Consider the following 26,504-nt stretch of genomic DNA (forward strand, 5'->3'; position numbering starts at 1 on the left):
ATATGAATATAATAGAGGGAAACATTCCACGTGGGAAAAATATATCTAAAAACAAAGATGATGTGACTTACCAAACGAAAGTGCTGGCAGGTTGATAGACACACAAACACAAACATGCACACAAATTTTGTGTGTACATTTGTGTTTGTTTGTGTGTCTATCAATCTGCCAGCGCTTTCGTTTGGTAAGTCACATCATCTTTGTGTGTATATATCTGTGTGTGTGTGTGTGTGTGTGTGTGTGTGTGTGTGTGTGTGTGTGTGTGTGTGTGTGTGTGTGTGTTTGTGTGTGTGTGTGTGTGTGTACACACATTAGGAGAGAAACAGCCACTTTAAAAAGACCGACTGCTCATCTCATCTACTCAGCTGCTGTTTTTTTCTATTACTTCAAACAAAGCATTGTAACTCTGCAGAGACCAGTATTAGTTGTGTATATACTGGCAAAATCAGGTTCTACTGGATACAAATATTAGAGTTAGTCAGATTTACTGTTAGGCATGTGTACTGTTATATGTAATTATTCCCTGATCAAAGAAGTCACTTAATTATTTTTTGTGAGCCTATAAAAGTGTTATCAGGCCAGTGACACATTTAATCTCTCTTTATGTTCCATTGAGTACCTAAAATTCACAGCAAATACAATGGAATGTCATGTATTGTACAACAGTTCCCATATTTATCTTTCCCTTTTAAAAAGAGATAGCAAGTAATTTGCAGCTAACCAAGACAAAAGGTGCAAATGAATGACAACTTTTTTAATGGATTGTGGCTGTGTAATCAGTTATGGTAAACAATTATAACTATGCTCACGTAACAGAGTGATGAGCTTAACAAGAATGATAAAATTCATTTTTACTGTGTGTGTCTCTTTTGTCAATAAATTGCCATTAATATTGCCAATAGACATAAATCAGTGTTCATTATACATGTGTATTCATTACCAGGCACCCTCTTCACTTGGCCATGCCGTATTTTGTTCATGTATAACAACTGAAATGATTTAAATTGTGGATACTAAATATTTTCTTTTCATAAGTTCCCTTTTTCCAGGCTGGTAATGTAGTAACTGGAGAAATGGTTGAGGAATTGATACTCTCAGGTGCTGATGTTATAAAAGTTGGCATAGGTCCAGGATCAGTGTGCACAACACGTATAAAAACAGGTGTAGGCTATCCTCAACTGAGTGCTGTAATTGAATGTGCTGATGCTGCCCATGGCTTGCAAGGGCATATAATCTCTGTAAGTATTTTTTATTCACACAAGTTTTCTATTTAGAAAGCCCTGTTATACTTTAATAGCAGAGGAAAAATCTAGCTCTCTGAAGAGTTTATTTAGTTAATGTTCTAGTTATTGAAATTCATAATACATTTACTTACACATGTATAATAAGTAAAAAACTGCACCTTACAAAGTAAAATTTCACCTAACAATATACTGAAACATGTAGATATGTAAAATATACAATAAAAATACAACATTTTGATTATTGAATTCAAATATTTTGGAAGGCAGCTCCTTCTTGTGGAAGTTTTTCTTCATAATGCACCATTAATCAGCAAGTGTTGTTTATTTATGAGAGCATGTTAAGCTTCATAATGAGGAGAAGAAGAGTTAGGCAGCAAGTGTTGGAATTTGATAGTAGCAGGACTCTGGCCTTTCAAGACTGTGGTTGATCATTTTGGTTGGGATCCCATGTCTGCATTGTGACCATGGAATTGATTGGTTCAGGAAGACTGTACTAAACTCCATACAGAATCCCAATGGCCATAAGTGACTATGCCAAAGATGCAGACATAGCGTCCACTCGGCTGTGCAGGATTGTACAGCCATGTCACAGACCCTAAGCCAGAAAATGGTCTTATTTTCATCAAGAATATCGACACACAGTGCAATAACAACTGGAGCATGGCAACCATTGTAGTCTCTTCCCTTGACAAGGCAGTAAAGTGAGTGACACTGACAGTGGTGTGTGCAATGGCACCCATCATGTTTTCAACCAGGTCCTGGTTCTTTATTCAGCACCATGTGGAGGCTCTGAGGAGACTGAACATTTCCACATTTCATTAATTGTCATCATACAGGTCCAGCACCTGGGGTGGTGATTGGTGTACTGTGGGTTTGCATGGTTGGTAGTTGAGCTGTGGCAGGTCCTGAGAATGCACTGATCACACTGTTGGTACCTAAACTGATTACTTGGCATGAGGCCCAGGAGTATGTCTGACTTTCATGAAATATGGGAACTCCAGACAACAACGTCAATGCCAGGTAGCCTTTGGTGTTGAAGGGTGGCACCAATGGAGAGAGCCCTCTGTTGGAGTGAGTGGCTTCATGTCATGGTGGACAAATCACGTAACTCTTGTCAGATTGCACAACTTGCTTTAATGCAGAGAAATATGAGGGTCATTTCAAAAGTACTGCATACTAAGCATGCATGATCATTATGGTGGCATGATCGAGTTGAAATTCATATTTTAGGTATGATGGTTGTATATTTGTTTGCTCATTCACATACCTGTGTCATGAGTAATTCAGTTTTAAAATGTAAGCTGAAACTGAGTCAGGTTGGATTGCATGTAGTGATCAGTGTTCCTTCATCAAAATTTAATCTCTACTTGGAAGGAACCCAGCAGAAACTTAAAATGCTTTGAGAGTGGGAATAGTGTAGTGGATCATAGCACAGCATCATAGTGGTCTGCTCTTGTCCATGAATGCCAGGTAAGCAATGAGGACAAACCAAGAAGTGTAACGCCATCATCTGCAAATTCACCCCTCACATTATTGTTTGTGACATTTTGAAAGAAGATTGATGAAAAACGTGTCAGGAAATGCCATATGAAGCCGGAATGTCTGTAACTTCAGTCTACAGAGTCATAACTAAAAAGTTAAAGATGAGAAAAGTTGCTGCCAGATGGGTTCTGCATGATCTAAGTGAAGAACAGAAAGGATGTCACAGAAGAATTTCTTCAAGGTTATTGAACAGAAGGAGAACAGCTTCTGAAAAGGATTGTCACACTTGATGAAACCTGAGTAAAAGATTTTGAGATGGGACTGAAGTCTCAGTTGTAATAATGGAAAAGTTCTGACCCTCCATGCCAGAAAAAATTCTGCTGCTAACACTCAAAGGTGAAACTGATGAAGATCTTTGCATGTGACATGAATGGAGTCACAGCTACAAATAGTGCCCCAAGGGATGTCTGTAACAGGTGCATACTACAAACTGTTCTGTGCAAAAATTTTTTGCATCCAAAAATTCGTCAAAGAAGGCCTAACAAGCTTGCAGATGGTGTCTGCATTCTGCACGATAATGCAAGATAGTGTATTGCCCTACCAGTGATAGGAACGATCAACAAATATTGATGGGAAATACTTCATGACCAACCACAGAGTCCTGATATGAGCCCACCAGAGTTAAATTTGTTTCCCAAATTGAAGGAACACCACCATGATAAATGTTTTGATACAACTGACAAAGCTTCCAGTGAGATGACCTGAGTAATTGACAGCTTAACAATGAAGGTGCCCTATTTGGAATATGTAAGTTGCTAAAATCTTGGGAAGCTGTTATAAGCAAGATGGAGATAATATTGGAGGTGTGTAAAGGCATTTTGTAAAATAAATTATTTTATTCAATTATATCTTACAGTGTGCAGAACTTTTGAAATGACCCTCGTATAACCCCAGTGCATATCCCTCATTAGCTACAAATCAAGATGAAAACAGACATGTCAAACAATGAACAAGATATTTGCCTTAATTCTTGGAATGTATCAGGAGGCATGGTGAATCGTTCTTAAGGGGAGCCGGAATGATGAAAATGACAAAATTAACGTTTTTTGGTTTTTTTGTTATAAAATTATTTGTAGTTTTCTGAATAAAACAAATCAAGTTTCACCCTTCTAAGTGAATTCTAAGTGTTTTTTATCACTGCAAAGTTGACGCACCATGTAAACGGTTGTAGCGACTTGGTGTGTCACCTCTGACAGCGCTGCTCACTGGCTGCAAGCAGGGTATCTTTGCGGAATTAGACGGTGTTTTGTTTTCCAACGTTGTATGGCTTTATCTCTGTGACAAGTGACTGTTCATATCAGTAAACATAAATGCTATACCGTGTTTGTTGAGTTATGGAGTTTGCTTTGTGTTGTTTAGCTGTTAAATTTTGCGTCTTCGACGAATTTTGCTCGTACCTTTTTTACGTATTTGGTTTGTGGATATCAGTATGCCCCGTTTCAGCAATCGAGTGTTTAAGAAAAGGCACAATGAGTGGAAGAAGAATTCTTTTGTTGTTTCGAAGGGAGATGCTGCTCAGACTGCTTCACCGACTACTCCAAATGAATGTGATAGAACTTCTTCCACCAAGAGACTTTGTGACAGCAAAGAAAAATTTGAAAACTGTGAAAGTGACAGTAATGATGTGAATGAAATAATTAACATTTCCTTGCTCTCTAATATTTTGAAACATAACGTATTATGTCAAGTTTGCAAAGAAACAGGACTGGAATTGAAAATAACTTCACACATTGGTTTGGCGCGTAAAATGTCACTGAAGTGTAACAAATGTGCTGCCGAAGTTTTGTTTTCTAATTCTAACAGTATTCCTCATAGTGGTAATAGTGGAAAGAAGGTGTATGATATAAATGTTAGGCTAGTGTATGGCTTGTGTAGTATTGGCAAGGGCAGTGCTGCAGGGACAATGTTATGTGAAATTATGAACTTGCCAAAACCACCAACCAAGTTTGGATTTTATAATGAATTAGTAGGGTTTTCTGCTGAAGATATTGCTCAAGCAACAATGAAGAAAGCATATGAAGAAGCTGTGACAGATAATGGGAATTGTAGAGATTTAACTGTTGCTTTAGATGGATCATGGCAACATAGAGGTCATAAATCTCTAAATGGAGTTGTGAAAGCTACCAGTGGAGACAGTTGCAAAGTAATTGATGTTGCTATTCTCTCAAAACATTGTAGATGTAAGGGCAATACCAAGGACGAACATAGTGAAAGTTGTGAAGCAAATTTTCACGGCACGAATGGAGTGATGGGAGTAGAGGGAGTGAAAGCAATTTTTTCCAGATCACACCAATGGTATACTGTACGATACACTAACTATCTAGGATATGGTGATTCTAAGGGATATAAAGCTGTAGAGGAACTCAAACCTTATGCCAATGAAATTCACATGAAAAAACAGGAGTGCATTGGACATGTGCAGAAATGCATGTGGGCTTGGTTGCACAAACTAAAGCAGACATTAGGATCCCAGAAGCTTAGTGATGGTAAGACCCTTGGAGGAAGAGAAAGATTGGCAGATGAAGCAATTGATAGATTGCAGAGGTATTATGGGTGTGCAATTAGGCAAAATACAAGAAGCATTGAGCATATGAGGAGAGCAGTATGGGCATTATTTTTTCATACTGCATCAACAAATGAGCACCCACAACATGCACTGTGCCCCGCAGGTGCTGACTCATGGTGTAAGTACCAATCAGGAAAGGAATAAAACAGTTTGCCAAATGCTGTAATAGATGTAATTGAGCCCATATTCAGAGATTTATCACAGCCAAGTTTATTGGAAAAGTGTTTACATGGGAAAACATAAAATCCAAATGAAAGTGTAAATAATTTAATTTGGATTAGGATTCTCAAAAGAGTGTTTGTACAGATAAAAACATTGCATGTTGGAATGTGTGATGCAGTGGCAACATACACTGAAGGAAACATTATCAAATGTGATGTGCTGTAACATTTAGGTTTCCAACCAGGACACAATGCCATTTCCACAATGCACCTAATTGATGAAGACTGACTAAGAGGTGCAGGAAGAAGAGACAAAAGCCTACAATGTGCAGCAAAATGGAAGAAAAGACCAGTGAAAAGGAAACTAACACTGGAAAAGGAAGAGGGTGTTGATAATCCATCATATGGGGCAGGAATGTATTAAAAAACGTTGGAAGCCATTTCCCGTAGCTTAAAAATTTTCATCTTTGAGGAACATTTTCTCAAAAATTGCTAACAGTATATCAATGAAATTTATACACAATATTGTTTACTTCTTTTCCTTCATTTTTGTAACAAATTGTAAAAAAAATATTGTATGATTCATGAGTTATAGAAGGAAAACTGCAAAATTTTAAAGAAAAAATTAGCATCTGTTTTAAAAAAAATTGTAAAACAAAAACCAATAAATATTTCTTGACATGGCATTATAACTTTGTAGAGAAATATTCACTGAACATGTAGTCCAAATTTCAGAGCAATATGTTTAATGGTTTTATAAAAAATGTTCCTTCTATTTGCGAAAATTAACATGGAGGAGATGGATCGTTCCGGCTCCCCTTAAATACCCAAACATAATTTTTTGTAGAGGAAATTGAAGACCAGTATGTCAAGGGCATGTCAAGAAACAAAATGCAAAATGGATCTGTGGTGATTAAAATGGGCTCCCCCAATGTTGTGGATGTTGTTAACTGTGACAAACTTGGTGACATCACTCTCGCAATCCCCTCTCACAGGAACCAAAATATGATTAAGTGTGTAACCTTCCACAGATAAGGGACTACATGCAACTTTGGAAAGACCTAGTGTCAATTTTTCTCATCGTGTTCTGGCCTCAAGATGAGAAGGTATATACGGAAGTTTTTATCTGGAATTTTGCAATGGACTTATTACCGGGAAAGTTAAGATTATGGTTTTCTGGTGTTACGTAAAATCTTATGTACAACCGAGCAAGGCGGCACAGTGGTTAGCACACTGGACTCTCATTTGGGAGGATGACAGTTTAATCCTGTGTTTGGCCATCCTGCTTTAGGTTTTCCGTGATTTCCCTAAATCACTTCAGGCAAATGCTGGGATGGTTCCTTTGAAAGGGCACAAGGGCATGGCCGACTTCCTTCCCCACCTTCCGTAGTTCAATGAGACTGATGACCTCGCTTTCTGGTCTCCTCCCCCAAACCAACCAACCCCAACCAACAATCCCCAACCAACCAACCACCCACCTTACATGAGGTGCTATAAGTGAATGAAGTTTGACCCCATGTCATCTATGTTTTATGAATAAAATGTTTTAGATTGCTAAATAAAATGTCTTTATTTATTATGATGATTCAGCATCTGGCATTATCAGATATCTGCCATTAAGATGAAAGAAACGTAAAGAATAAAAGGAATTTGTTATACATCATCAAGGTCCAAAAATTTAAAAAGTTAAAAAATGTTTTCACAGGTTCGCTCACAAATAACCTGAAACTTTTGAAATGAGGTTTAGTATCAATACTAGAATTGATACCTCAATACCTAATCAGGGTATCAACTAAATACTGGTTTAAAAACTATACAGTTGTATGAGTTCTTGCTGGCAGGTGGTGCTGGTGTGGAGGATGTTGCCTTTAAATTTAATATTTTTTTGTTGTTGTTACTTTATTTTTTTCCTTCTGCTTATAATTATAAAAAGAGAAACATACTTTGAATCACAAATATGTACAGTCAAAATATGAACCACGATTAAAGTAAGTGTAAGTGGATACTAAAGACATTGTTTCAAATGGGGATATTTATTCCATGTAGAGATCACCTAAACTTGACAGAGATACTCATTGAATCTGTCAATACAGCACCCACACAAAACTAGTGTTAAATACGTATAACATTAACAAAAAATTGCAGTTTTAAAAGACTACACTCCAAAAGAAGGAATTATCTGAATGGGACAGAAACCAGCAGATGTGATGTGCATGTATAGACAAATGTTTACACTTTCAGAAAAAGTGGATGATTTATTCAAGAGAGAGATAGCTTCACCATTGAGCAAGGCAGTAAGGCATTGGTCCACCTATGGGCCTTATGCAAGCAGTCACTGATTGATCAAGTTGTTGGGTGTCTTCCTGAGAGACACCATGCCAAATTCTGCACACTCAAAATCCCAAGCTGGCTGGAGGATCCTGCCCATAATGCTCCAAACATTCTCAATTGGGAAGAGATCAGGTGACCTTGCTGCCCAATTTAGAGTTTTCCAGACACGAAGACAAGCAGTAGAAACTCTTGCTGTGCACAGGTGGAAACTTACTAGTTAAAATGTTAGATGAGGATGGCTTGCCATGAAGGACAGCAAAACAGCTGTAGAATATCGTCGATGTATTGCTATGCTGTAAGGGTGCCATGGATGACAAATAAAGGGCTCCTGCTATGAAAAAAATGGCATCCCAGACCACTCCTGGGTATTGAGCTGTATGGTGGGCGACTCAAGTTGGTATCCCATCACTGTCCAGGGCATCTCCAGACATGTCTTCAAGGTCATCGTGGCTCTATTCGAAGTAGACTCATCAGTGATGAGCCCCATTTCAATTTGAGCCCCATTGACCAGTGAAGATGTCTGGCGATGCCCTGGATTGTAGTGGAATACCAACTCGTCAGTCATTCATCATGCAGCCTGATGACTAGAAGTGATGGTCAGGGTTGCCATTTCTTTTCGTAGCAGGACCCTTTTTGTTATCATCCATGGCTACCTTAAAGCACAGTGGTATGTTGACGATACTCTATGTGCCATTTTGTTGCCCTTCATGGCAAGCCATCATGGGTTTAAATTTCAGCAAGATAATGCCCCCTTGCACACAGTGAGATTATCTACTGCTTGTCTTAATGCTTGCAAAACCCTACCTTAGCCAGAAAGGTTGCCAGATCTTTCCCCAATTGAGAACATGTGGAGCATTATGGTTAGGGCCTTCCAACCATCCCAGGATTTTCATCATCTAATGTACACTCTATCAATCAATGCCAAGCTGAATAACTGCTTGCATGAGGGCCAGAGATGGACCATGTGTTACTGACTGGCTCAATTTGAGAAGCACCTTCTCTTTCTTTAAAACTGTAATCATCCTCTTGTCTGTACATGTACATCACATGTACACATTTCTGTCCCATTAAGATAAGTCCCTCATGGTATGTTGTTTTCTTGTCTTAGAGCCTATTTGCTGTTACAGTTACACATGTATAATAAGTAAGAAACTGTGCCTTATGAAGTAAAACTTCACCCAACAATATACTGAAACATGTAGATTTGTAAAATATACACTAAAAATACAACGGTTTGATTATCAAATTCAAATATTTTGGATTCCCTACCTAGCCCAAGTATCAGTAGAGAGAACACAAACAATGGAAAATCCAGAATGGACTGTAACAATGTTATGAAAAGAATAGTTGCTACTCACTATATAGTGGAGATGCTGAGTTACAGATAGGCACAACAAAAAGACTGTCACAAATGAGCTTTTGGCCAACAAGGCATTTGTCAATAAAAAGATGACAGACAGACAGACAGACAGACAGAGTCTGGCTTCAGGTGCTAGGCTGTAGTCATGTTTATGTGAGCGGCATCTGCATGAGAGTGTGGGAAAAATTTTCAAAAAAGTTTGAAATAATGTGTAAAGTTTGTTGAGAGTTGCTAAGTGCTATCATTCTCAAATACTAAATGAATGCACTCTTGAGTAATTTGCATACTGTGAGTTACACTATTTCAAGACATATGCATAGTTCTGAATTTTACTACTTATCTTCTTGCATTATATCTTCAATATAAGATTGTAGCTCTTAATGACTAGATACTAAAAGTATCTTAAATTTTTAAATTTGGTCTATAATTACATGTATTGTTGAAAATAAAATTTTTGTTGACCCTGGAAACTGTTGTTAACCTGGCAATTGGAACTGTAATGTACAATGTGTCGCAGGAGAAATGGTCAGTATTCAGGGATGTGACAAGAGTACTCTTTGAAAGCAAGAAACATGCTATGCGCATACGCCCTTTTCTAAATAGTTTGAGAGAAAGAAGTGGTTTAACGTACAGTTGTTTTTGGACTAGCAGCATGCCCTGTATTTTTTACCACCCAACCTTTGCTAAGTTTCATTTGATTGTTGCTTTCAATATCTTTGCTCAGGAATCTTTTTGCCATGAAAACTGTGATGTACTTCCGGCCTGTACACCCCCCCAGGGGGTCCACAACTCTTTTGTGGATGCATGCGTGGCGAGCACGGGGCCCCGAGCCATTGCAGCCTTCTTTCTCTCCCGGGCTGCATTTCCTTTCCCTTCCCCTCCTTTCCCCTCCATACCCCTTTCCCCTCGCCCTCTCCTCTCCCTCTATTGGTGTCCTTGCTTATGTTGGCCCCCGCTATCCTCCTGGTTCTGTTGGTTTTACACTCTGGCTTTGTTGCGTAATCATCTCCTCCTTTTGGCATTCCTTGGTCCCCCTCTGGGGTTTGACCTCCATTCCAAAATTCCTCTTCCGTAGTGTGAGCCATTTGGGGAAGAGCACCTTACCTAGTGTCTCCGACGTGTGCCCTCCTAGTATATTCCACCTTTTCTTCTACGTCGTTGTCTGATGCTAGGGTGCATAGCCAGCACGGTAGCCAGCCCGTGTGGTGGGGTCGCTATGTACCCTTTTGGTTGAGCCCCCTGAACACACAGGGATCACACTTCTGATACCTGAGCTGTGACCTCCTCATGCATGCCTTGGAGTGGTTGCTCGTCATCCTGGAGCATCGGAACTCCCGGCAATGGCCGCCGTGCCAGACGGCCCTTGCTGTGGCTGGGTGGCGCCCGTGAGGAGAGCCCCTGATCGGAGTGGGTGGTATCAGGGCGGACGCTATGCAGATGAAACGCATAAGGGTCCAAACCTCTGGCCACTCTTCTGCGGCCGTCTCTCTGCGTGGTACTGATTCCTCAAGTGCTGCTTCTCTTGCCCCTTCGGCCTTCCCTTCCGTGGCTACCCCCTGTGAGGAGGGTCAGGCCCGTCGTCTAGGGGCAAAACCTTTCCCCCGTTATCTAGTTTGCACCAGGACTGATGGAGATACTTTCACCAGTGTCAAACCTTTATTCTTTGTGGAACACATTGAAGACAAGTTCGGCGAAGTGGACTCCCTGAGCAAGATGCGGTCGGGTTCATTACTGATAAAAACTGCTTCGGCTGCCCAATCTGCGGCCCTTCGTGCCTGTACCCATCTTGGCACAATTCCCGTGTCCATTACCCCTCACCAGTCTCTAAATATGGTACAAGGTGTGATTTTTCACAGAGACCTCATCCTTCAAACTGATGAGGAACTTCGGGACAATCTCAGACGGCGGGGTGTTCACTTTGTTCGGCGTGTTCAGAAGGGTCCTAAAGATAATCGTATTGATACTGGTGCCTTTATCCTGGCCTTTGAAGGGGATACCCTTCCTGAGAAAGTTAAGATTATGGTCTATCGCTGTGATGTGAAGCCGTACATCCCACCTCCTATGCGGTGTTTTAAGTGCTTGCGTTTTGGCCACATGTCTTCTCGCTGTACCCAGGACCCTCTCTGTGGTGACTGTGGACGTCCACTCCATGAGGGGAGTCCCTGTGTTCCCCCTCCTGTATGTGTAAATTGTCATGGTAGTCATTCTCCACGTTCAGCAGATTGCCCAGTTTATAAGAAAGAAAAAAAGATACAGGAGTATAAGTCTCTTGATCGTTTAAGCTACACAGAGGCCCGTAAGAAATATGCACGATTGCACCCTGTGTCCATGACATCTAGTTACGCCTTGGTTACATCTTCATCCCTTCCTCCCCCTTCCTTACCCCCGTCCCGGACCCCTCTCCTTCCCCCCTCCCCTGCGGCTCCCACACCTTCTCCTCTGGGCGCCGCTCCCCCTCCCCAGCCGGAGAAGTGTCCCACTCCTTCGGCGTCTGTCGGTCAAGGGCGCCTCTCCCGGGATGCCCCTTCCCGGCACCTTCCAGGTCAAAGGTCTGCTGCAGCGCGGCGACCGCGAGAGCCGCGGTCTATCGGCCCCCAGGTCGCCCGGTCTCTTTCTGTTCCTGATCTTGCTGCAGCTGGCTCCATTATGCCACACAGCCCTCCTCGATCTCAGCCTGAAAAGAAGAAGAAACATAAGTCCCGGGTCAAAGAGCCTCTGGTGTCACCGGAGGTCCCTTCCCCGGCTTCACAACCGGATTCTGACCTGTCGTTTATGGATGTCGCCCCCTCCTTGTCGGTGACGGGTGGGGACCCGGCGGTATGACTGGATTTAGCGTGTTCAGCCCTCATTTAAACCATCGTTCTGTGGTTCTCCAATGGAATTGTAATGGCTACTATCGTCACCTTCCGGAATTGAAATCCCTTCTTTCGTCCTACTCAGCAGCTTGTGTGGTTCTCCAGGAATCTCATTTTACTGATGCTCACTCACCGACCCTCCGTGGGTTCCGTGTTTTCTGTCGAAATCGGGTCAGACCCTTGCGGGCTTCTGGTGGCGTTTGTACGTTGGTCCGTACAGACATTGCTAGCACGTGGATTCCTCTCCAAACTACATTGGAAGCGGTTGCTGTTAGGGTCCACTTAGACTCTGCAGTCACAGTATGCAATCTTTATCTCCCTCCTGACAGAACTCTTACACCTGCTGCCTTAACCACCCTTCTTCAGCAACTTCCTCCTCCCTTCCTCCTCCTTGGGGATTTTAATGCTCATCATCCTTTGTGGGGCAGTGCCTTTCCATCTAGACGAGGTCTTCTTATCGACCAATTTATTGCAGACCACGACCTGTGCCTTCTTAATGATGGCTCCCCTACTCATTTCAGTGCTGGTCATGGTACCTTTTCTGCCATTGATCTTTCTCTTTCTTCTCCCTCTCTCCTCCCTTCATTACACTGGTCGCCACACGACGACCTTTGTGATAGTGACCATTTCCCGTTGATTATCACGCTCCCTTCCCGCTCCCCGATGGAGAGGTTACCTCGTTGGTCTTTCCACCGCGCCGATTGGCCTCTATATACTGCACAGGTCGAGTTTTCTCCCTCTTTGTCGGGTTGTATAGATGACGTCCTACGTGACGTGTCTGACGCGATTGTTCGCGCTGCTAACCTTGCTGTCCCGCGCTCATCTGGACAATTTCGTCGTCGGCAAGTCCCGTGGTGGAGTACGGCCATTGCCATTGCCATCCGTGATCGCCGTCGAGCTTTGCAACACTTTAAGAGGCACCCATCTGTAGCCAGCCTTTCTACCTTTAAGCGCCTTCGCGCTAAAGCCCGTTATTTAATCAAACAGAGCAAGCGGATATGTTGGGAACGATTCGTTTCTTCCCTTGGTTCCACTGTCCCTCTGTCACGGGTATGGGCTACACTTCGCTCTCTCCAAGGTTGCCATCGGCAGTCCACCCTCCCAGGCCTTCACCTCCCAGATGGCATTTGTACGGACCCATTAGTTCTCGCAGAACATCTTGCGACCCATTTTGCAGTGGCATCAGCGTCGGCCTCCTATCCAGCTGCTTTCCTTCATCAAAAACAGCAGGCTGAAGCTGTCACCTTATGTTTCACCACTTGTGAGTCAGAATCTTACAACGAACCTTTCACTGAATGGGAATTTCTTTCTGCTCTATCTGCTTCTCATGATACGGCTCCTGGCCCAGATTCCATTCATAACCAGCTGCTTCAACATCTCAGTGCTCCACAACGGCACCATCTTCTTCGGGTGTTTAACCGTATCTGGCTCCAGGGTGACTTCCCTTCTCAGTGGAGGGATAGCATTGTGGTTCCTGTCCTTAAGCCTGGTCAGAACCCCCTATCTGTTGACAGCTATCGGCCAATTAGTTTGACCAATGTTGGTTGTAAGTTACTTGAACGGCTGGTCGCCCGTCGGCTCACTTGGGTCCTCGAATCTCGGGATCTATTGTCCCCTTACCAGTGTGGCTTTCGAGAGGGACGATCTCCAATCGATCATTTGCTTCGCTCGGAATCCGCAGTTCGGCAGGCTTTTTCCCAGTGTCGCCATTTGGTTGCAGTGTTTTTTGACCTTCGCAAGGCCTATGACACGGCCTGGCGCCATCACATCTTACTAACCCTTCATCAGTGGGGTCTTCGGGGCCCACTCCCGATTTTTATCTGCCAGTTCCTGATCCATCGGTCATTCAGAGTTCGAGTTGGTACTGCTTTCAGTTCTCCACGGACCCAGGAAACGGGCATCCCACAGGGTTCTGTCTTGAGTGTCCTTCTTTTCCTCATTGCTATCGATGGACTTGTGGCCTCTGTCGGTCCCTTGGTCGCCCCTGCCCTGTATGTGGATGATTTCTGCATTTGGGTTAGTTCCTCCTCGATGCCATCTGCAGAACGGCAGCTCCAGGTGGCTATACGGCGTGCCTCTGCATGGACCCTCTCCCACGGGTTTCAATTCTCTCCTTTAAAATCCCGGGTGGTCCACTTCTGTCGCCGTACTACCGTCCACCCTGATCCAGAGCTCTATCTCGCTGCACAAAGATTGCCTGTGGTTCCACAGTTTCGTTTCCTAGGTCTTCTTTTCGACAACAAGCTCACTTGGCTGCCCCATATCAGACTCCTGAAGGTAGGATGTTTCCGTAAACTCAATGTCCTTCGCTTCCTTGCCCACTCCTCCTGGGGTGCGGACCGTTCCCTCCTCCTCCGTCTTTATCGTGCTCTAGTTCTGTCACGTTTGGACTATGGTTGTCAAGTTTATGGTTCAGCTGCTCCTTCCACGCTGCACGTGCTGGATCCAGTCCACCATCATGGTATCCGTTTGGCCACCGGTGCCTTCCCTACTAGCCCTGTTGATAGTCTCCTGGTTGAAGCTGGGATCCCCCCCCTTTCTGTTCGGCGGTCCCAGCTTCTGGTGTCTTATGCCCTTACTATCCGTTCTTCTCCCGCTCATCCTTCCTATTCTATCCTATTCCCAGACCATGGACGTCGCCCGCCTGACTCCCGCCCTCGGGCGGGTTTACCGGTTGGGCTGCGCCTTGCGTCTCTTACCCGTGATTTTCGGCTTCCTTCTTTGTCCTGTCTTCCTCGCTCCCTCCCCTCCACCCCTCCTTGGTTAGTTCCTCGGCCTCGAATTCGGATGGATCTCCGCCGCGGTCCGAAAGATTCCATCCCCCCGGTGGTGTTCCGTTCCTTTTTCCGCCAAATTTTATGGGAGTTTCGGGATGCTGTTGTTTTTTACACTGATGGCTCTAAATCTGCTGATCATGTTGGGTATGCCTTCACGTCCTTTGTTGGAACGGAAAATCATCTACTGCCACCCTCACGTGGGGTGTTTACTGCGGAATTGATGGCAATTTCCCGGGCCCTTACCTTTATTAAACAATCCCAACACAACCGCGTTTTGTTATGTACGGACTCGATGAGTGGCCTTCTTGCTATTGACCGGTGTTTTTCGCGCCATCCCTTGGTCTCTGCCATCCATGACCATCTCGCTGATCTTCACCGTGCTGCTTGTTCCATTGACTTCCTATGGGTCCCGGGCCATGTGGGTATCCCGGGTAATGAGCTCGCTGATCGTTTGGCTGGGGGAGCAGTTACTTACCCCCCGTTTTCTGTAACCCCTCCTGCAGCGGATTTACGGCTTCACATCAAATCCCACTTTGCACAGTCATGGGCCAATTCTTGGGAGGCTACTCCACTGTCTAATAAACTTCGTGCCATTAAGGTGAATACAGGCCCATGGCGTTCTTCCTTTAGCCTCTCCCGCAAGGACTCGACCACACTGTGTCGTATCCGCATTGGCCATACCAGGCTGACCCATGGTTTCCTTTAGCGTGATGAGCCACCCCCGCTATGTGGTTGTGGAGCCTTCCAGTCAGTGGCCCACATTTTGGTTGAATGCCCCCTTCTTTTGGCTCTGCGTGCTAAGTACAGACTCCCCCACACTTTACCTTTGATGTTGGCTGACGATTCCCGGATGGTCTCTCTGGTTCTAGGTTTCCTCCGGGAGAGTGGTTTTTATTCTCAGTTTTAAAGTTTTTAATCTCCCTCTGGTGTTGGGGCAGGGCGGTGAGTGTTTGGGTGTCTCCCACTGTAGGCAGTGTTCAGAGATTCCCGATTCACCTCCCTGACCGGAATCCTCTTTTCTTTCCCTTTTACTCTGTTTTTACCCCTTCTTTTTAAGGCTTGGTTAGTTTTTCTATTCCCATACGTACTTTCTGCATTATAGCAGTTGTACCTTTTAAGTCACAGGTGGTCTTGCCTATGCTGTTTCAGCATAGTGTTGGGTTCGTTCTCTTGCCAACTTCCCTCATTTGTTTTTACTAATGACAACGTGACTGCCCCTTTTACGTTTCCCCTTTATCCGTTTTATTTTTCTGACTATACTGAGATGTCCCGTTAGTAGAATGGAGTCTATTTGAAACAAGGGACTGATGACCTTGCTGTTTGGTCCCTTTAACCTCAACCAACCAACCAACCAACCAACCGGCCTGTACACTTCTTGCTAGATGAGCGAGGGAACGTCTCAATTGTACTTACCCCGATTGCTGGATTGGTTATTTTAGTACAGTTAACTGGCCACAAAGATTGCCAGATCTTACGCCATTAGATTTTTTGTTTATGGGACTGGGTGAAGTCTGGGATGTGCAAACAGATGGTGAATACACAAAATTAACTACTTGGTTACACCGTGGAATCTGCTGCTCTCATTAAGGAATGTGTAGAGGCACTCAGACAAGCAACAAGCAAGGATACACAAATATACTGAAGTTGGCAGTGGGATATTCGAACATTTATTGTGAATTGTACAACTGCTGTAATGTGTTGTGTACTGTATCGCCCAATTTACAGAAACCCTAATAAACAACCCTTTGTTGTAAAAGAAGTAGGAAATATAGTCGTCCTGACACTTACGGCAGCTACTGATGACAAAATTTATACTTGTGATAATTTGATCAACAGGAATGTCATGTGAATAATAATATTTATCATGAAATAGAGACTGAATGAAAGAATATGACAGGAAACGCATCAAAAGCATCAAAGAAATAATTGCAAAATAATTAATAACGAAGGTTAAAGCCCAGATGGTAAATTGGCCTAAGTTAACATTTACCATAGAAGAGAGTTGTAGCCGCATCGAAAAGGAAGTTCGATGTGACTACAATGTAACTCAAAAATGGAAATGTTAGCTTCAGTTGCTATCTAGTCGCTCTCTAGTACTATTGCGATAGTAGCATGCACTTAAGCACTACTAGATTGTCTTAAGCTAATCAAAAGTTTGAAAGTTTTACGATATAGGCTGAAGTATTATTCAGAAATCATACTAAAGCAAAGTCATCTTTAAACCGTTAGCAAGATAATGGGATACAGAGATTCGTGACGAAATTGAATTGTGTGAGATTTGTGATGGGACTTAGCCTTCATGATACTGAATAAACACGAACATTCAAGGACATTGAAAAAGAAAGATCGCTGACAGACCGACAGAAAAACAATAATTAGTCTCGAGTAGGTAACAGACAAATGCAAACACGAAGAATGTAAAATTGCGCTGAGTTGTCAGAAGTTGTCGTCTACGGTAGGATTACTGATGCAAACTAAAGCAATTCCCTGAGTGAGAAATCGGTGTGCACTCTCAGCGTAGGGACAATTAATTACAAGGAACAATAAAATTGGATTCAAACTTTAATTCTTCATGTCACCTAAATAATGGACTAGACATTATCATGTATGTTAGTGACAATTAATTGACTATTAGAATATTATGAAGTGAAAAGTGAATTCATAGTTATTTAACAGTGAACAGTCATCAATTTGTCCCAAGATTATAACGCATTCTGAACATTGCTTAAGTATATGTTATCGTCGTGTAGTTATTGAACATGCGACGTAGCGGCATCTTGACGACGGAATAACAATTTATGAACTTAACATTCTCACAATTCCACAGCACAACTTGGGTGGTGGACTGAAGATTCAAGACTTTATATTATTAATATTAACATCCATTATCTAACTGGGCATAATAAAGAAAAGAACTATAGTTAGCCAGTTCGCACAAGCTGAATAGTCTGTTGCAGACTTACAACAAAAGAAAACTGGTGGTCACCATTTCAGGTCAAAGGAGTCATCACGTCATTGAGCAGTGCAATTGCCACGTTTATCAGTGAAGAAGCAAGAGCGGCTTACACATTCTGATGCGTTGCTCTATTGAAATATTGACATTAATCACGAAAGACAGTATCTGAAATGGTGACATTGTTGTGAGCGATGGACACCGTTCCATGTCATACCGACAGTGACAACCATCGCCACTGAGTCGTGTCAACTCTAAGGAGACGCAGACGCCACATTATTTGGTGCATACAATGTGGGGCCTGACAGTGCCAAACGACACAATGTGCAGAGCTTGACGCCACCACGACACCAACGTGAGGGTAGATGCTTCGTGATTAAGAGACATCTGCAGACAGAGCGATGCAACGCATTGGAGAACAGGAACAGAGCAGAACGTCGGTCGAGACAGCAACATCAGCGGCTGGCAGTGACGTGAGCGAGACTGCAACAACATGCAAGCACTATACAAACAGTAGTCACTACTCAAAATAAGTGATTATTCAGGTACGATAGATTTTGTTACTTCACCAAATTGGTAATTGTGAGTATTTCATTGTGCTGGTGTCAAGTAGATAGTAAGTTTAGTATTGTGTGACAATTATGGTTACAGTTGGTGTTGGTACTAGTAAAAAGTAGTTAACAAAATTTACATCATGTCAAGAAGAGGTAGAAAGTTACATAGCGATTTCGAAAAAACTGTTCCAGAATCCTGTGATGAATTGAGTGAAGTATCAGACCATGAGGAGATCAATAGAACGATTGTCAATGTGGGAATAGAATCTTTCGCAGAGTTAGACAAAATTAACATCCCTAATGTATCTGGCTCTGGGTTAGAAAGCAAGAAAATGGAATCTGATGGTAATAATTCCGAGCCTAAGGAACAAGCAGTCAATGATTACATGACAAATATTACATCAACAGGGTCAGGAAATATAGATGTCTTTACTGCTATAGTAGCAAAATTGACTATGGTGGATGATTTAAAGTTTAAATTCTCTGACATGGACAATAAGTTAGTGGAACAGCAGGCCTTGTTAGAGAATAAGTATCTGAAATTGATGCTAGTTTAACAGAGCAGCAAGCATCTATTGATGCTAAGTTTAGTGATCAGCAACAGGCATTAGAAACTAAATGTGCGGAACAAGAGGTTAATATAATTGCCATTTGGGAGGCCAAATTTGTTGAACAAAAGGCTAAAGTTGATAATAAGTTTGAAATTCTAGAGTCAAGGCTAGCCAACCGATGGGGGGGGGGGGGGGGGGGGAGAGGAGGAGGAGGAGGAGGAGGAGGAGGAGGAGGAGGTTAGAATTATTGACTGTGCAGATAAAATCAGTGAAAGTGTCAATACTTTTTCAGAACAGTTTGAGGCTGTGTCTGGAAAGGTTGATGCCTTAGCTGAGAATAACAGCTGTATCAAGGGATTAACTGATTGTTTGAAAGATTTCGAGAAAAATTCAATAAGTAAAGTAGTTACATATATGCTACATTAAACTAGGAAACTAAGAGGAAGTCTGTCTGAATGGATAGAAAACAAAACAGTAGAAGATGACGGAAAGGTGCGTTCAGCTATTTAGAGTGCCCAAAAGCAAGTATGGGGACAGGTGATGACCAATAATTCTTTGACAGAGACCTTTGTAAAAGAATTTTGGCAAATTAAAGACAAAATTGTCGATGAATGTGCTAATGGCCCTGTCAATCAGCAATTAGTATCACTCGGTCTTCCGAGCAACCGTCAGAAAGCAATTCCAAGGAGGAAATTGAACAAATACGTAACAACATGAAATCAACTGTGAGAGAAAACGCCTGTGAGTGCAACATAGCACGTAAGTAGGGGAACCGTGGGAAACGAACAGCCAATCAGACTAGAAGGGTGATCCTTACATTCAGAGAGGATGCATTTCGCCATTAAAAGTAGAACATAGTATTTTCAAAAGCCAACAGTTCCCGACATTTTCAAATGAAAAGAATAATAGCAACCCCAGAGTATTTAAAATTCCTTTAAAAGAATATTTCCCCATAGTTAGATGGAGTACTATAAATTACAGTTTATAGTATCGAAAATTGTAGGAGAAGTAGCGTTATGGGCCGCTGAAGTCAGAGAGACCTGCAACACGTCTTCTGAGTTTGAAAGATTATTTTTAGCTAAATATTGGTCCTTAAGTAAACAAGAGAAACTACAGAAGGAAGTATACCAACCAGAATTTTACAACTTGAAAAAGGAAATACTTAGGCAGTATTTCAAATGCTATTTTAATAAGATGCGTTATTGGACCAAACCGATTTCGAGTAGAGAAGTGATTTGAATATTGATGGGCAGGCTTCCTTTAAATATTCGCGAAAAACTAATTCATGTTCCTGACTCTGACATACAACAATTCCTATCAGTAATCGATTCTATCGACATGCTGATGGAGGATGCTAAACAGTGGCATAGTATAACAATAACTATTATTATTCTAGGAATAACACAAGTAATAACAACTGGAACAGTGGCAATCAAATTAACAGTCGTCTTCCAGAATTTTACCGAAATTACTGTAATTCTAAGAGCAGTAATGATCATTTAGATCGCGGACAAAAGAAAAATCATTATTGGAACATGAATTACCAATATTCAAAAGGGAATTTTGTTTTGTAGGAAATAATAACCAAGTGCCTGGAGCGGGAGGTTTTCAACGAGTTTACATCGTAACTACCAACAGGAAAAGAAAGTGTGTGTGGGGGGGGGGGGGGGGGGGGTGGCAATTGTTGAATAGTCAATGTTGTGAAGATGGCAGAATAATTGCATTCCTGTGGAGTCACAGAATAAATCAAATTGGAGAAATTGTGCGATGCACAATGTATGTTGGGGAAACTCTAATAATACAGGTGCATATTCTGGGTCCAGCAGACCCATATCGTTATCAGACGGAAGTGATGTAGTTGTGGACAATCCATATCCACAAACAGGAAACGAAATTCATGTAGCTGAGGTGCATGAACAGTCAAGGGGCCTAAAAGATGGATGGTCAAACTAATGCCAGTCATTTTAGGCCTTTCTCGGGTGGCTGGTGTTGAGGACGGAGGCAAACTTCACGAGTTAATAAATATCCTGGAATGTAGTAAGAAAACTGATATTTGGGAAGATCACATGTTGGATCCAAAACAGGAAATGAATGAGAGTGGGTATACGTTGCAAGCAATTGCCAAAGTAAAAATTAATGACATACTGATTAATGTACTTATAATACAGGGGCGGCGGTTAGTGTGATGACGATGAGTTTGCTTGAATATGGTTAGTCGGCAACAAAAAAAAAAAACCTCAACAGTAACAGGCCACACGTTGTCAGGGGCATTTAGTGCTAAAGCGCAACTAATCATTAAACAGGTATGGGTGATGGTAGAACTACAAGGAGTAGCCATTGAATGCACTTTCTTGGTAGTGTCTTGAATATCAATGCCGTGTATTTGGGGAATGGATTTTTTATGTGACTACGGTGCAGTAATTGATATTAAGGAGGGTGTACATATTTTTATAGGTAAAGGCAAACCATTTAGGGTAACTTTATTAAAGAAAAAGATTATTTTGGGAAAGTATTGCCAAAACATAACAGTTAATTGTCTACCTGTGAATACTTTGCATTTGAAGGGTACTGATTGTGTTAGACAAACTGATACTGAGACAGATGTATCAAGCATCGTAGAAAAAGTCTGCGAATCGGAACATGTATCAACAAAACAACAGGATGAATTGGGAGAAGTATTGCATAAATATTTGCCTGTATCTAATAAGAAACCAGGCGTAATTAAGGATTTTCAATATTGTATTCAAACGTACCCCCACTCTACGTATTGTAAAACTACTTATTCAGGCCCCTGGTTGAAAAGAGAAGCTGTGATGAAAGAAATAAAAAAGATGACAGATTGGGTAATAATTGAGACTTCAACTTCCGAATACTCAAGTCCATTGAAACTTCCTGGCAGATTAAAACAGTGTGCCAGATCGAGACTCGAACTCAGGACCTTTGCCTTTCGTGGGCAAGTGCTCTACCAACTGAGCTACCCAAGCACAACCCACGCCCCGTCGTCACAGCTTTACTTCTGCCAGTACCTCGTCTCCTACCTTCCAAACTTTGCAGAAGCTCTCCTGCGGACCTTGCAGAACTAGCACTCCTGAAAGAAAGGATATTGTGGAGACATGGCTTAGCCACAGCCTGGGGGATGTTTCCAGTATGAGATTTTCACTCTGCAGCGGAGTGTGCACTGTGACGATGGGGCATGAGTCGTGCTTGGGTAGCTCAGTTGATAGAGCACTTGCCTGCGAAAGGCAAAGGTCCCGAGTTTGAGCCTCGGTCTGGCACACAGTTTTAATATGCCAGGAAGTTTCATATTAGTGCACACTCTGCTGTAGAGTGAAAATCTCATTCTGGACTCAAGTCCATTGTTAGCGGTGACTAAACTGAACGGCGATATTTGACTAGTTCTTGACGCTCACGACATTAATAAGAACTTGCCCTGAGAACTTAAAAGAACTATTGCAGAAATTTCACGCGGTGAAATTCTTGACCTCCCTCGACCTCCGAAGTTCCTACTGGCAAACTAAAATATCAAAGGAATCCAGAAAGTATATGGCATTCATTAGGGAAACCTGAAATGCTCATTTCAGATAATGCATCAGATTTTCGAAGCAAAGTGTGGAAGGATACAATGAAGACATGTGGAATTCTTTGAGTATTCGTTGCCCGCTTTAATCCGTCAGGAAACCCAAGAGAAAGAGACTTAAGAGAATTGAATAGATTTATAAGAAGTTACGTACCTAATGAAAACCATAGATGGATCGAATTAGTCAAAGATTTTGAAGAGATGTACAATGAAGTGCCTTCTATATCAACTGGGTATTTGCTGAATGAGACCTTATTTAATCAGCAAAATATAATAATTGGCTTGGTAATTTACCACTTCTGCATAATAAACCAAAAGATCATAATGGATTTATAAAGAAGGTATATTTAAAATCACAACATAAAGCAAATCTTAAAAAACGTCAATTTGACCAAAAGCTAGGTTTAGAAGTAAAGTATAAAGTTGGTGATAGTGTTTCATTAAAAAAACATTCTAAATCTTCGAAGATAAGAAAATTAAATCGAAAATGGTGTAATTTGTATAAAGGACCATATTGAATTATTAAGATATCACAAGAAGGAAGTTACCTGCTGGAAGATGAAGATACCAAGAAAATAAAGGGGGTGTACCCTCATTTAGAGTTAAAAGAAATATTTTAGTTGATTGAAAGTTTAGATTTAAGTATGCAAACTAGGATAAGTCAAAAAACAGGAAGACATTATAATAATGTTTATGAAGTTTTCTATATAGAATTAGTAGGCAATGAATTAGTGCTGAATAATTCTTGCAACAACGAAGTTTTATGTAGTTAAGTCCTGAAAAAAAAAAAAAAGAAAAGATAACAAGCTACAAGTTCGTAATCATCATTTTGTTCATTGAAAGTTTATTAAGTAGTATAATTATGTGTATATTATTAGTTAATAATTGATGTTGATATTCATATGCTAACATGCCTCTACATGTTGTGTGATCAATGAGGCATCAGTTTAAGATAGAATACGCGAGCACAATGAAACATCTTACCGCAATCATTCGGGAATACGAAAATTTTTTTAAACAAAATCACTTATTTTGAGGAGGGAAAAGATGAGAGACAATTAGAGGAGAATAGAAATGAATAAATGAACCAATATTATGACTTGAGAAAAAGGAAAAAAAAACTAACTGGTAAAGAAAAACTCGTAGAATGGTGCCGATGTGTAGAATGTTGTACTTGTGCATGGACTGATAGTACAGTTGTGAAGTGACGATAGACTAGTCATACTTACCACAAACATTATTAACTGAATGAATAGATAATGTGCAGAATGCACATTATGAACTGTGATAGTAATGTGTAATCTAATGTTGTGTACTGAGAAGAGAAGTGATCTAATTGTTGCAGCATATACAACAGTGGTGATGCGGACATTCGTGGGGCAGATTGTGCTGAGATGTTAGTGCAGTCTACTGGGAGAGCAACCACTGGACATCGAGAGTAACCAGACGAGCACGAGTAATCGGATCGTACTTGCTGCCATATACGATCCGATGCTGTGGCAGCTTTACCATGGTTGATGGAGGAGAAGAAACTGATTTCGAACCAGGCCACGTTTGCAGCTTGCGTGGTCTGGTGCAGATGGAGCATCAGTGTGGCGATGCACTGAAAATAAAATGAAAAATGAATTATTCATAAGACACGAACCTAAAGTTCATATTATTGTACAAAAAACATTGCAACGATTTAAATTTTTTATATATAGGTGTGTATGTGGGTGCATGTTAGTGTGCCAACAATAAAAACAAGGGCCTTACCTGGTTAGGGGCATTGAAGTGGGAAGTCACATACCCACTTCATCGTCTGGGGGCCATGTGTAACATCCCAATTTCAGAAACCCTAATAACCAACGCTCTGTTGTAAAAGAAGTAGGAAAATTAGTCATCCTGACACTGATGGCAGCTACTGACGAAAAAATTTATACTTTGTGATAATTTGACCAACAGGAATGTCATGTGAATAATAATATTTATCATGAAATAGAGACTGAATGGAAGAACATGATAGGATACACAACAAAAACATCAAAGAAAGAATTGCAAAATAATTAAAAATGAAGGTTAAAGCCCAGATGGTAAATTGGCCAAAGATAACATTTACCATAGAAGGAGCTGTAGCCGCATCAAAAATTTAGTTTGATGTGACTACAGTGTAACTCAGAAATGGAAATGTTCGCTTCAGTTGCTATCTAGTTGCTCTCTAGTACTATTGTGATCGTAGCATGCATATAAGTGTTGCTAGATTGTTTTAAGCTAATCGGAAGTTTGAAAGTTTTGCAATATAGACTGAAGTATTATTCAGAAGTCATACTAAAGCAAAGTCATCTTTACCATTAGCAAGATAACGGGATATGGAGATTCATGACGAAATTGAATTGTGTGAGATTTGTGATGGGATATAGCCCGTGATACTGAATAAGCACAAACATTCAAGGACATTTGATAAAGAAAGATCACTGACAGAAAAGCAATTATTAGTCTCAAGTAGGTAACAGACAAATGCAAGCAGGAAGAACGTACAATTGCGCCAAGTTGTCAGAAGTTGTGGTCACGACAGGATTACTGATGCAAATGGAAGCAATTCCCTGATTGAGAAATCGGTGTGTCCGCTCAGCGTAGGGACAATTAATTACAAGGAACAATAAAATTGGATTCAAACTTTAATTCTTCATGTCGCCTACATAACTGAATAGACATTATCATGTGTATTAGTGACAATTAATTGACTATAAAAATATTATGAAGCGAAAAGTGAATTCATGGTTATTTAACAGTGAACAGTCATTGATTTGTCCCAAGATTACGACACACTCTGAACATTGCTGAAGTATATGTTATCTCTAGAATTTTGTCGTGTAGTTATTGAACACGCAACGTAGCGGTGTCTTGACAACGGAAAAACAATTTATCAACTTTACGTCCTCACAATTCCATAGCACAACTTGGGTGATGGATTGAAGATTCAAGACTTTATATTATTAATATTCAACATCCATTATCTAACCAGGCATAATAGACTCACAACAAAAGAAAACTGGTGGTCATCATTTCAGGGCAAAGGAGACATCGCGTCATCGAGTGGTGCAATTGTCACGTTTATCAGTGAAGAAGGAAGAGCGGCTTACACATTGATGCTCTGCTCTATCGAAATATTGACATTAACCACAAAAGACGGTATCTGAAATATTGCCAAACCAGGCATGGAGTTTGTTTTCTTATTACGTACTGGGTGGCGTTGTCGTGAGTGACAGACACCCTTCCACATCATACCGACTGGGACAACCATCGCCACTGAGTCGTGTCAACTCTAAGGAGATGCAGATGCCACAGTACGATAATACTTAGAGCTGAATATGTTAAAATATGTTTTTCAATTGATACTTTGGAAAACACATATTGTAATGTTTACTAAATGTTGTACATATGTAAACCTGGCAGTTCATTGAATAACAGACCATATAAATAACAATGTACATCAAGTGTTTTCTATCTCAGAAACCATTTGAAACGGGGCACATGTTCGTATGAAGTTTTTTGCTTCAAATGATTGTACATTGTCATCCTGGATATTGACCATTTCTCCTGGGATACCCTGTAAATGCCAATTGGCAGACATTTAGCACTTTCTTAATGATAGATACAGCTCCTCTCAGATGCAACCACGAAGAGTTCATTCTCAGCAAAACTAACAATACCACTTTCCTCGCACTTGTCCAGGTAACTTTTGGAATCCAGACTTCAACATTTAGAGTGTCTGATAACAGGATATGGGGGCCTCATGTAACACTGAATTCTCAATGTTAGAGATAATGTGTAGTTCTGTGATCAAATGCATGTGTGTATTGCTGTGTACTTAATTAGAATATTAGTCACATGCATTGCTCGTGTTGCTGCAGTTTTAACAATCATAAATATATTTGTCTCAAAGAATGTGTACTAAAATTCCTGGCTTCTGTTGTAGACCCACAGATAGTAGACAGCTGTGAGGATTTGAAAAGAAAATTGGAAAGTATAACATTTTACAGATGAAACAAGA

At 41.3% G+C, this 26,504-nt stretch overlaps 1 protein-coding gene across 2 annotated transcripts in view; it reads left to right on the forward strand.

The window, feature by feature from the left end:
- LOC124619475 (GMP reductase 1-like) overlaps nt 1-26,504 on the forward strand; it is a 98,769-nt gene that overhangs the window by 35,976 nt on the left and 36,289 nt on the right. For both annotated transcript variants that reach the window (XM_047145882.1, XM_047145883.1), the window contains one exon: nt 1,050-1,238. In XM_047145882.1, coding sequence (XP_047001838.1) covers nt 1,050-1,238 — 189 coding nt within the window. The remainder of the gene's footprint in view (nt 1-1,049; nt 1,239-26,504) is intronic.

The sequence above is a fragment of the Schistocerca americana genome, chromosome 6 (assembly GCF_021461395.2).
Source record: "Schistocerca americana isolate TAMUIC-IGC-003095 chromosome 6, iqSchAmer2.1, whole genome shotgun sequence".
In the NCBI taxonomy this organism is placed as follows: domain Eukaryota; kingdom Metazoa; phylum Arthropoda; class Insecta; order Orthoptera; family Acrididae; genus Schistocerca; species Schistocerca americana.